This window comes from Galeopterus variegatus, unplaced genomic scaffold, assembly GCF_000696425.1.
Source record: "Galeopterus variegatus unplaced genomic scaffold, G_variegatus-3.0.2 Scaffold177, whole genome shotgun sequence".
NCBI lineage: Eukaryota > Metazoa > Chordata > Mammalia > Dermoptera > Cynocephalidae > Galeopterus > Galeopterus variegatus.
Window position 1 is genome coordinate 668,096 of NW_007726288.1, and position 13,494 is coordinate 681,589.

Genomic DNA, 13,494 nt, shown 5'->3' on the forward strand with positions numbered 1-13,494 from the left:
GAAAGTAAACAAAGATCCTAATCACAACAGCAACCAAAAAAGACAAAATACTTAAGTATAAGTTTAACAAGAACTGTGTTGATCCTACAAGAAGAAAGCTTTAAAATGTAATGAAGGACAAAATAATTGAATAAATAAAAAGACATACCCTTTATTGAATAAGACTCAATATGGTAAAGTTGACAATTATACTTAAATTAATAATTATTGCAATATAAAACTTTCTAAGAGAAATCTGACAAAATGTTCTAAAGTTAACCAAGAAAATGAAATATGTAAGACTAGCCATACGAGCTATTAAAATGAATTACCAAGCAACAAAAGTTAAAATCTTTCAGTGTTAAGCAGGCACAAAAAGACATTAATGGCATGTAACAGAGAGAGTCCAGAAAGAGACCCAAATAAGAATGGCGATTTATTATATGACAAGAGTGACATCTCAAATCAGTAGGGAAAAAATAAACTATTCATCAACTGGTTAGCCACTTGGAAACATAAGTAAATAAAGCTAGATCTCATATCTTTCCTTCCATCAAAATAAACTCCAGAAATAAAGATAAAAATATAAAAAATTAAACATACAAGTACTAGAAGAAAACATGGTTTAAAAAAATTTTAACTTTGAATGGGGAAAATTCTTCTCAATTACAGCATAATGCAAAAAGCCACAGATACAGACCAATGGAATAGAAAATAGAGAGCCCAGAAATAAACACTCACATATATGGTCAATTTTGATTTTTGACAAGGGTGTCAAAGGACATTCAGTGGAAAAGGACAGACTTTTCAACAAATGGTGCTGAGAAAACTGGATATCCACATCCAAAAGAATGAAGTTGAGCCCTTATCTTATACCATACACAAAAATTAACTCAAATGTATCAAAGACCTAAACTTAAAAGTTAAAACTACAAAAATTTTAGAAGAAATCGTCATGACATTGGACTCAGCAATGATTTCTTGAACATGCTACCAAAAGCACAGGCAATGAAAGGAAAAACAGATAAACTGAACTTTATCAAAATTAAAAATTAGGACACTATCAAAAGAGTGAAAAGACAACCCACAGAACAAAAGAAAATATTTGCAAATCATATATCTAATGAGATTAATATCCAGAAAATATAAAGAACTCCTAAAACTCAACAACAACAACAACAAAACAACCCAATTCAAAAATGGGCAAAGGGCATAAATAGACCTTTCTCCAAAGAAGATATACAGATGGCCAAAACATGAAAAGATGCTCAATATCACTAATCATTTAAGAAATGCAAATTGAAACCACATTAAGGTATTACTTCTCAACAATTAGGATGGCTATTATTTTTTTAAAAAGCAGAAAACAACAATTGTTGGCAAGGATGTAGAGAACTTGTTCATTGCTGATGGAAAGTAAAATAATACAGCCACTGGGGAAAACAGTATGGTGGTTCCTCAAAAATTTAAACATAGAATTACCCTATGATCCAGCAGTTCTTCTTCTGGGTATTTATCCAAAATTGGAATCAGCTTTAGTAGAGTAAACACCATCAAGTTTTCTAGTTTAATCAACATTTCAGAAATGGCAACTTATTGAGGCTGAGGTAGTAATAGCCTGTTCCAGGAGCTGCTTTGGATGGACTACTCACAGAGAAAATTCCTTCTAATTATACCAGATAAAAAGAGATTAAGTTCTGTAGAACTCAAAGAAAGTTGTAACAGGACTGTACTAGTCCATTTCTGTTGCTTATAACAAAATACCTGAAACAGGTAACTTATATTGAAACAATATTTACTTCTTACAGTTTCAAAGGCTGGGAAGTCCAAAGTCCAGGGAACACATCTGGTGAGGAACTAGTTGGTAATGACTCTACACAGCAATGTAGTCTCACATGGTGGATGGCAGCACTGAGAGACTAACCTCTTGACTGAATCTCCTTCTAAAGCCATCAGAGCCATGCCCATGACCACTATTAAACCATCAATGGATTAATCCATCAATGGTCCTCACAATCTAATTACTTTTTCAAGGTCCCACCCTTTCAAATATCATAATAGGATTTCCCACCCTCAACAGTTTATCAGTAAGGATTAAGCTTCAATGAGTTTGGGGGGACACTGAACAAATAGCAAGGACAATAAACTATTAAGACTTTGTTTTTAGGGCCGGCCCGGTGGCGCACTGGAGAGTGCGCCACTTGGGACTGCGGTGGCACTCCCGCCGAGGGTTCGGATCCCATGTGGAGACCGGTTCCTGCTCACTGGCTGAGCGCGGTGCGGGCGCAACACCGAGGGTTGCGATCCTGTTACTGGTCAGTAAAAAAGACAAAAAGACAAAAAAAAAAAAAAAAAGACTTTGTTTTTAAAAAAGGTTCAATAAGCTTAAGAAAGAAAATTAAGCATATGACAAAACTCTGGAGGAAAAAAAAACTGCTTAAAATATTCAGTTTTTTTCTTTCATTCTATTTTGATACGAATTCTATGTCCACATTGAATCTTTTGAAAGTTTTTAATTAAGAAAAATAATATACTATGCTGCAAAAGGCCAACAAAAATTTGTTAAAGTTTTGCATATTAATCAGTAGAGACTAGATTATGATAATAACCACTCAACCTCCCAATTCCAATGGCTTAAAACTACAAAGGTTAATTTCTTGCCCATATTACATGCATGAGTCAGTAAAAGGGATATGCTTGTCATTGTCACTCAGTGACCCAGATGGACAGTATAGGAATGAACAATGTTACTTCCCCTTGTCAGAGGGAATGCACCATCTCTTTAAAGCTTCTTCCCAAAGAAAGTCTCATGGCCACACTTAACTTCAAGTCACAGACAAATATAAGCCTCACCATGTGCCAAGAGAGAATGCCAGTATTTGTGAACAGACCTGATGGCTGCAATACCTAGGAGGTGGAAGGAAACACCTTTGATTATAGCCATACATACTATTTTTACTGTCTGACCTCTTTACAAAGAATACGTATTACTTTTGCATTTAAAAACACACTCAAACACAGAATTCAGACTATGATACTACTGAGGAACTGTAACTATCTGATACAGTAACCTTAACCACAAGGTCAATTTTAAGAGTAGGTAATAAATTTTTGTTTAAAAAAAGATTTTATCTGCAAAGCTAAAGCAAGAAAGTAATATTAAATTCCACACACGTTTTTTATTTTTTCTTTCTACTAAAATAAACAGATTACTTCTAATAAGCTGGCAATGATCCATTTCTTCAGTGGCCTTAAAAATGTGAAGTTGTATCTTTTAATCCTCAGGATAAATGTGTGAATGTGTAAATTGGGTATTATTAGCTTCAATTTAGAGAAAAGGAAACTGAAGCCTGGGTCACACAGCAGTTAATTCAGTAGGCCATGACTTTTCTTTAACATTTTAAGAAAAATTTCAAACAGAACAGGTTTTTAAAAACTGCTCAGTGAATACCCATAAAGCCAAAGCTTAGATTCTATATATAACATTTTGCTATCCAAGGGTACTCCAAAGATAAAATAGAAAAATAGAATTAAAAGATAATATGAATCTTTCCACAGACTTTTTTTTTTTTTGTCTTTTTGTCTTTACTGACCAGTAACGGGATCGCAACCCTCGGTGTTGCGCCCGCACCGCGCTCAGCCAGTGAGCGGGAACCGGTCTCCACATGGGATCTGAACCCTCGGTGGGAGCGCCGCTGCGCTCCCAAGCGGCGCACTCTCCAGTGCGCCACCGGGCCGGCCCTTCCACAGACTTTTTGAAGTACCCTTGTATTTGCTTTATCACAAATCTACCCATCAATCAATCTTACTTTTGATTCACTTCAAAGTAAGTTGCAGACAGCAGTATACTTCACCCCTAAACATCTCAAAGTTCAGTACCTGTTTTTTGTTTATATTCTGTATTTTTAAAGTTAAAAGTTATAGAGTAAAATGCACAAGTGCACACTTGGATAAATTCTGATAAATGTACTCACCCACATAAACCAAAACTCTTATCAAGCTATACAACATTTAACTCATAGAAATAGAGTAAACTGGACCAGAGGCTGGGGGGAGGGGATTGGGGAGATGTTGATCAAAGAACACAAAATTTCAGTTAGACAGGAGGAATAGCTTCAAGGTATAGTACATCATTGTGATTATAGTTAATAATAACACAATGTATATTACGAAATCACTAAGAGAGTAGATTTTAAGTGTCCTCACCTCAAAAAAAATGATAGGTGAGGCAATATATATGTTAAATAGCTTGATTTAGTCATTTCACAATGTGTTCATACATCAAAACATGTTGTACACAATATATACAATTTTTGCTTGTCATTTAAAATTAATCAATTATTTTGAAAAGATACACAACATTTCTATCATCTCAGAAAGTTTCCTCATAGTGGGCCTTGATGTGAATACAAGATCTGTCTCCCAAGTCCACAATCTTTTCACAACATATGCTACTTCTTTTCAAAGGCCCAAATATGAATATACTAAACAATATTAAAAACTTTATTTCTAGCCTTCAACACTTAAGGTAGTGGAAACATGGAAATACAAAAGGAAGAAGATACTAGAGACACCTTCCTCCAAAGCTAGACAGCTCAGGTGTTTAATATCTGTAGCAAGCTCAGTATACCACTTCCTTTTCACCAACACTCACCAAATAAACAAAAACTACTTCTTCCCTCCCCAAGAGTTCAAGAGTTAATCCAGGAGGAATGGATGTGGTCATAAAAACCATCTCATACTGTACCTTTAGTTAAGCTAACAGATGTTTGGGGGCAAGACCAATTCTTATGCTTGTGAGACAAGCACTAGGTTAAGTGGTATGTGCACTGGTGGTTGCTGTGAGAGGCAGTAGGGAACTGGAGAAAAAGAAAAAGCTTTGGAATCAGTCAGATCTGGGTTCAAATTTCTTCATATTTAACTAGCTATGTTACCATGTATAAATTACTTATCTTCTCTAAGCCTCAGGTTCTAAGGCCTATATTTTGCCTTCCTTTCAACGTTAACTTTCTCCAATAAATGACCTACATCCAGAACTAGACAAGACAAGTTCCTATCCTCAAGATTTAGGGGAAACAGCTCTGGCCCTCTTTCAGACATGCCACTCCGCAAAGAGTGAGGAGACCTTGGGACAAAGGACGTGCACACAATGAGCCCATGCCTTGCCACAGACTATGGTCCGGGTAAGCTATAGCCAGGGATTCTCTGCCCTAACAACAGTGAGTGTAGCTTCCACGATCAACAAGGACCTATTCCCTGGGTCTCACTTCCTGAGGGGGTATGAATAGAACTTGAATGTGAGGACTGAGGGGTCCAAGCATATGTATAAAACCACCTCAAAGTAAAGGATAGAGTGTAGGGTAGAAAGAGAATGGTGTTTAGGCTCAGAATAAAGAATAAAGATGCTTTCAGATTTTTTTTCTGACATGCAAAGAAAAGCTTTTCAAATCAAAAGCTTGAGGATCCTTCCACAAATAGGGAAAGTATGAAAAACAGTATATTTTCTATTTCTCCCTCAAGGTTTTTAGTATTGGCTTTAAACAGAAAAAAATAAATCCATCCTTCAACATAAATTTTTTTAGCCACATGTTATTACTTTATAAATTACTTTCAAGAAGTGTGCAAAGTTTCCTTCAAAAATATTTGTATTTTCTGGGGCCAGCCCGGTGGCACACTGTTACAGTGCGCCACTTGGGAAGCGCGGCGGCGCTCCCGCTGAGGGTTCGGATCCCACATACAGACCGGTTCCCGCTCACTGGCTGAGCGAGGTGCGGGAGCAACGCCGAGGGTTGCGATCCCGTGCCGGTCCCGGTCCGGTACGGGCGCGACACTGAGGGTTGTGATCCGTTGCCGGACACGAAAAAAAAAAAAAAAAATTTGTATTTTCTAATATGGTTACTAGTCATTGTTTTAATTTCTCCTAGAAAGCAATTCTTAAAACTACAACTAAGTCTCTAAAATCATGTAATATACACTGATGTGCTATTTATTAAGTATTAAATCATTTAAAAACCTCTAAAACCAGATGACAAAAACCAATTATTACAGAGTTTATTTAAAGCAATGAATTTCTTCTTTGGTTGAATATATTTCATTTTGGGGAAAATCTTATTACATTACATTTTCTTTATTTATTAAAACAGAAGAACTGCAGGGTAATAAAGCTGATTTTGATTGCTTATTTTACCTGAGTAGCTTTATCTTTCATGCATGAAGGATAGTGAACATGAGGATCCCGTGGCCACTGTCCTGTGAGGTAAGGTCCTGTTATCGTATCCAAAGAGGAAGTTCGCCTTATCGTACTACAGGTTCGAATTTGCTGAGATTTTGGCCTGTCCACTATAAAAAGTGGGAAAAAAAAATTTGTTAGCAAATAAAGCAATTTTTTAAACGATTTAAATTTCACAGTTTATATGATGTCATTCTTGTCAATTTTCCCTACAATACATATTTACCCTGATAGCCCTGTTTTATGATCTGATGAAATTTACAGACTCTCTCCCAAGGAAAATACATTCATATATTAAATCTTACACTTTCAGGGCTTTCACAAATCCTACGAAGCCCATCCATTTTAGGGACCTGTAATAAAATCTACATATCATTTCCACTGCCATGACTTAGGACTCCATCATGTCTCACCTGAACTGCCAGTTTTCTAACTGCTCTCTCTGCACCCATATCAACTAAATCTTAGAACACCATCCCCCACCCCTGCTAAAAAATATTTCCATGGTTAGTCACTGCCTTTAACTTACAGCCCATATTATTTAGTATGACATAAAAAGCTTTTACAATTTGGTTTCCATACACCTCAATACTTTATATCTTCCACTCTTCCATAAGCCCATGCTAAGTGTCACAAAAATGACTTGCATTTTTCAAAATATAAAATGCACCCTCTCTGCCTCTGCACATTCTACTGTCTGACCCTAGAATGTTCTCCTTCCTTATTCACTTGTCAAACTCTTATTCATCTCGAGACCGGCTCAGGTGTCACACTGCCTCTGTGAAAGCTTCCCTAGTGCCCTTCCCTCTCCTTCCTTTTCTAAGATCACCTCACCCTCCTCTGCCTTCTTAAGGTGCACCTTAAGCTTGTCCCCACCACAGCATAAGTTCAATCCCTACAGACTGAAAACGAATTGATGTTCATTAAGTATTCAATTAAGAATACTGCACAAAAATAACATGTATAAAGAAATTTACATTTTAATTCAAATTCTTCATTTATAGATGAAGACTCTGAAGCATAAAGGAATACAATTGAATTATACAATGAAATAAAGCTGCTAATAGGGGACAGAAATAAAAAGGAACCAAGATCTCCAAACATTCTACACAATTCAATCACTTCTCCTCCCCATGTGGGTACAATAAATATCTCTACTGAAAATTAGAACTATCACACTGAACACCAAGCATACAAAGAAACTATAGTTGATCCTTGAACAATGCAGGGATTAGGGGTACCAACCCTCTGCACAGTCAAAAATCCACATATAACTCTTCATTCCCCCAAAACTTAACTACTTAACTACTACTTCAGCCTAATAGCTTACTAACAGCCTACTGTTACGTAGACTACTTAACTGCTTGGTTAGGTATGTCATGCATTCATAACACACCTAAACAAAAATTTTCCAATATTTTTACTAAAAAAAGTCCACATATAAGTGGACCCACGCAATTTAAACCCATGTTAAGGGTCAACTGCATAGAGTATTTTCCATATATCCAACCCAAATAATTTACTACTAAATGTACATTCTATAATAAAGTCCAGTGAATTACAAGTTCCCAAGGCTCACAGTCTTAGTTACGTCTCACATCACAGTTCCTTGCACATTTTTCAGAGGGTCAAAAAACATTTGTTATTGAATGCCATCCTTTAACTAACTTCCTTAAATCAAAATACACATTTAGTTTATCAGAAAAACAAAAAATGCAGTATATTCTAATGCTATCATATTACCTAGATAATATCTTATAACTGCAGTTTTGATCTCTTCTTTGACCAAAGAGTTGTTAGAAAAGATTTGAAAATTATCAAATTTCCTCCTTATCTTTATTATTTAGCTCTTATTTTATTGCACTGAAGGCAAAGAATCTTAGTGTGACCTATTTCTACTCTCTGGAATTACCTGAAATTTTCTTTGCAACTAAAAAATACAATAGATTTTTTTAAAGATTTCATGAGTCATGGAGAAGATACATTTTTTAAAGAATATATATAGTTCCTTTCTCCTGTATATCAACTGAATTAAAATATAGAATACAGGAATAATATAATTATCAGCTTAATCTTCACAGACTTAGAATTCTAAAATCTCTAAACTTCTGAGTTCTAAAAATTATCTTTATCTTTACAATTTCTTTACATTTATATTTTAGTTCTGTGTAATTTGGTACATATAGATTCTTGACATCACCATTATGGCTTGTCTGCATCATCATTATAATCTGTCCTATTACTTTTTACTTTTAAGCTGTTTCAAACTGAACATAATGCCCTTCTGCTTTCTTTCTCTTATAATTTGCCTAAGTATGCCTAACCTTTTGTTTTCAAGTTCTTTGAATCACTTTGTTTTAAGCACACCTCTTTTATACAGTATGTAATTATGCTTTTTGTAAAAAGCTTTGCAGTAAGTCTTGTTGTAAAAGGTGAGTTTATACCACTTATATTTATTGTTATAATAAGTTTGATTTAACTTGTTGTGCAACTTTTTTTTCCTACTTTGTAATGCTCCCTTGCTGCTTGTTTTCTGCTTCTCTAATTGTTTCTTCTCCTTTCTTCTTACCTTCTCAGCCCATCACAGGTAGTATGGAAGATAATTCTATTACTAGAAGTTGCTTCCATTAATTCTTTTAAATATTTTTCTTGGTTACAAAAGCAACACATATTAATCTTAGCAACTTTAGGAAATAGAAAATTAACATGCCCCTCATAATCTGATTTGTAATGATCTGTTTAAAATTTTAGAAAGTTACTTCACATTCCTTCCACTAAGAAAAAACAAAAGGCAAAAAAAATTGTCACTTGAAAGACAGAGCCAACATTTATAGAAGATGACCATTACATAAAAGAAGGCTGCATAAAGGTTTACTATAACCAGAAAATGAAAAGCCATAATATGTGAAAAATTTGTGCCTATACTTAAACTCCAAACTATTTGAAAAGTTGAATGTAAACTACTTAGCCATTAAAATTCCTCTTAATTTGGTAAACAATAGAGACCATTTTTATGTTTTATAACGAGTTAAATACATGAACAATCTGTAAATGAGCCCCTTGATCTGAAAAATATAATCTAAATTTACCAATTTTATTTTTATTGCATTTTTAATCATTGTTCATTACTTTAAAACAATCACATGCTCTCCCTTTAGTGTCCACTCTCTATTCTTAGTTACTTTGTTAGAATATGGTCAAGTTATTTTGATTAAGTATTCCTATTACTTAGGTAAATATGTAGGTATGCAGCAACATCTGAATTTATTTATTTATAAACTGGATATGTATGATATAACTGTTATATATATATATATATATATATGTATGTATGTATGTATATATATATATATATACACATATATATATATATAAAAAATAAAACATACACAATAAAAATTTATTTAAAAAAATTTAAATAGAGAAATTATATTTTCTGCCTGTACCTCAATGAGTGACCTTACTTCAAGGTGAAGACCACTGGGATAAGGTACCTGAAATATAGGGCTAAATTCAATCTTCAGATTAGCCAATTAGCTCTGTCTAATTCTGTGGCTATAATCCTAATCCCTAACTGCATAAGAATGTGAAGACAAGCACCACACATCACCAACAGGAATAAAACCTAAAATGTCTTAGAAAGAATAAGTTAGGACAGCACAGTGTTCATATCTTTGAATAAAATTCACTCTACCAGTCATTGTTAAAAAAAAAAATTAAAGTAAGCAACGCAAATACGAGCATATACTTGAAACGCTATATTTCAAACATGCTTAAAATTCTCACCATCTTCTTACATCAGGAAAATTTCAAAGATATGGAATAGTTAACTAACTTCCACGTAAATTATTTGAAGGGTAAAAATTCTGAATAGGTTTAAAAGTTGACAATGATAGTACTCTTCCAAGATATAATTAGCCATAATAATCCTATTTATTAAATACCATGAGGGCCTTAGACTTATCAAAATATTTATCATAAATAGTGAATTCTATTTCTGCAAGTTGACTTGTTCATATTATCTAAACTGTCATGCCAATAAGTTAGGTTTTTGACTGCCTCAACACCTAAGCCTTGATGCCCCCATTTTATTTATTGGATTTGTGGTATTATCTCCCACCAATTCAGACTTTACAATTCAGTAGATAAGGAAAATCAACATGTTTTTGCATTATTTATACACACAATAGTTTCTTGTTTTATTATTACAGATGTGGTTACAATATACATTAAGTTTTGAATTCAGTGAGCACAATATTTTTCTACTAATTAATACACAATCACCTCAACTTAAGTAAATCAAACAAGAAGATTCCTTATGAACCAGAACATACATTTAGTGTAGTCAAACAATCTTTGGATTAAGTTATAATAGCTTGAATAACTTAATAAAATTGCTAAAATAAATGTTCAACCAGATGTGTAAAGCATGAAAGCAAGTCAATTAAACAAACACCTATCATTACTTAAACTAAACATAGAGCAGGAAAATAGTACTTCATAAGTGGCAAAATCAGTTAACTATCACTAAACAAAACTTGCTGAATGTCTACTGTATGAAAAGCACTATTCTACGCACCAAGGGGATCTGCAAAAGTTTCAGACTCTTCTGTCCACAACGTGTTTACACTTTGGTTAGGGGAGATATGATATTGTATAATTAAATTATAAAGCACTACATGTATGGCACATATACGCCAATGAAGAATAGGAAGGCAACCAAGTGAAAAAATAAACTAGGCCACAGATAGTAAGAATGATGTTCTATAAATTCACCAAGGGAACGTCCAAGAAGCAGGAAGAGTCCTGCCATGTCACTTAACAGTCCTGTTGCTAACACCTTCCCCACTTAAATATTTGAGGTAAAATACAGAAAACTATATAAATTCAGCAATAAAATACGATGGTTAAAAAAAAAAAATCACACCTATTATAAAACAGATGATCCTTTTTCACATCCCAGTACTATCATGACTGCCATTACCTGAAAATGACCATTCATAGCAGAGGTCTCTAAAAAGTGCTCCCCATTACATTCACTTACAGGTTGTACTTTCCCTCCTCTCTTATCCCCAAATAGAGACCCACATGGCTGTAGCAGTTAGTAGGTCCAGGACTCCTCTGAGGTACCTACTGAGGACTATATAAAATAAGTCTTGCTCTCTAGCAGCCAATTGGAAATTCAACTTTAAAATAATGATAGTAACATAGTTTGAAAAATAAGAAACCACATCAGATAACTCTGGATCTGAATAGTAAACCAGGCACTGTTCTAAACAAGAAAAAAAAATGCTTAAAATCTAACTGCCAGAGCAATGTAATATGATATCAAGTTAATTAATTTGTTCCCAACAATTTTTACTTTAGTGGCAATTATTTAAGATTGATGAATTAGTGAGTCTGAAAATCTTAAAATGTTCATCTCCAGGAAAAAGTTAACCAAGTTAAGTGGAATTAGAGAAATTAAAAAGTTAAAAAATAAAGCTAAAAAATAAAGTTAGAGAATGTTAGAAACTTTAAGAGCTTTAGCTACAGGATAATACAATACAAACCGCCACACCCTCCAAACTACATTTACCAAGTGGTCAAGAGGGTGTAATATTTTTGAGTACTATAACGTAAACCAACACATACAATAAAGTGCTCACATTCTTTTCTTGGACTTTGACTCACTCCACCTTGTTATCCTACATTCAATCTGCATAAGCAAATACAAATTATCAGTTCTCTGTGTTTAGCTCTTAATCAATTCATGATTTTTAAGCCAAAGCTTTCCATTAACATTAATTACACAAATATTATCTAAACTTAGAGAAAGCATTCAAATAACAATTTATTTAAACCTTTGAAATAGTTCCTTCAACTACCATGTAAGGACTGTAACTCCATGTAGCTTAATTGTTATAACACCACCAAAAATCAAATGCTTCTTACTTTATTCAAAATCCATCATTGAAAACAACTGTAAATAATCCTAATTGTGAAAAGCTGTACAGTTCTACAAAATACTTAAGATAACTAAGTACTAAAACCATTTCTTCCAGTTCTTTACTATGCAGAATAAACTATCTTTTATATAAAAAAAATCATATTAATAATACTGGCCAATAGTATCAAAGCAAACATATATTAAAACATTGTCTTGAATGAATTCATTCAACTGGACTGAACTTCTTAAAGTATGTGAAAACGTTTTATCCCACAACAGTCAACACAGCAAATATACAAGGGTACTTCAAAAAGTTCGTGGAAAAAACAGTTAAAAGGTAATATGAATCTTTTCCATGAACTTTTAAAAGTCCCTCGTATATGTGTACATAAGTATGTGTAAATTACCTAGTATTGATAAGAAAAATGTTAAAGAATGTATTAAAAATTTGGCAATGCTTTTTAGCCACTACAATGTCAACGTCTAGGCATGTCTGAGGAGTAACAAAAACATCTTGTCTAATATTTCACCCAGAGCTAGACATTGGGAGATCCTAGAACATAAATGCACAAGGCCCTCAGGCAACTAACAGGTGGACTAAGTAATGAATCTCAGGGATGGGATCCTGAGATGTGGTTTTCTGTATAAGGAACACCAGGCAGCTTGTTAAAAATGCACGGTGCTGGGCCTCCACTCCCAGAGATTCTGATTAAGTAGTTATAGGGTGGGACCAGGAATAAATAATCTTTTTTTTTTTCCCTTTTTGTCTTTTTTCGTGACCGGCAACGGATCGCAACCCTCAGTGTCGCACCCGCACCGGACTGGGACCGGCAACGGGATCACAACCCTCGGTATTGCGCCCGCACCTCGCTCAGCCAGTGAGCGGCCGGTCTGTATGTGGGATCCGAACCCTCGGCGGGAGCGCCACCGCACTCCCCAGCGGCGCACTGTAGCAGTGCGCCACTGGGCCGGCCCTAAATAATTTTTTAAAGCAAACTAGACAGATTCAGATGCATCATCAGGTCTGGGAACCACTGAGGTTCTAAAGCAATGTCTCTCAAAGTGTGGAACACTTGTTAAAAATGCTGATTTATGGGCTGGCTGGTTAGCTCAGTTGGTTAGAGCATAGTGCTGATAACACAAAGATCTAGGGTTCAATCCCTGTACTGGTCAGCTGCCAAAAAAACTTTTTAAAAAGACGCTGATTTCTGGGCCCAATTTCAAACCAATGATGTGAGACTCTCAGGAGGTGAGACTAAGAAACGTGAATTTTTTTTTTTTTTTTTTTTTTTTTTTTTTTTTTTTTTTTTTTTTTCTTTACCACACGGCTGTGTGCACCCCAACATACCCCCCCCAC

General features: G+C 34.6%; 1 protein-coding gene across 1 annotated transcript in view; it reads right to left on the bottom strand.

Annotated features, from left to right (window-relative positions):
- GLCCI1 (glucocorticoid induced transcript 1) overlaps nucleotides 1-13,494 on the bottom strand; it is an 89,445-nt gene that overhangs the window by 54,451 nt on the left and 21,500 nt on the right. Inside the window, exon 3 of the mRNA XM_008563878.1 lies at nucleotides 6,167-6,318. Within this exon, the coding sequence (XP_008562100.1) occupies nucleotides 6,167-6,318 (152 nt within the window). The remainder of the gene's footprint in view (nucleotides 1-6,166; nucleotides 6,319-13,494) is intronic.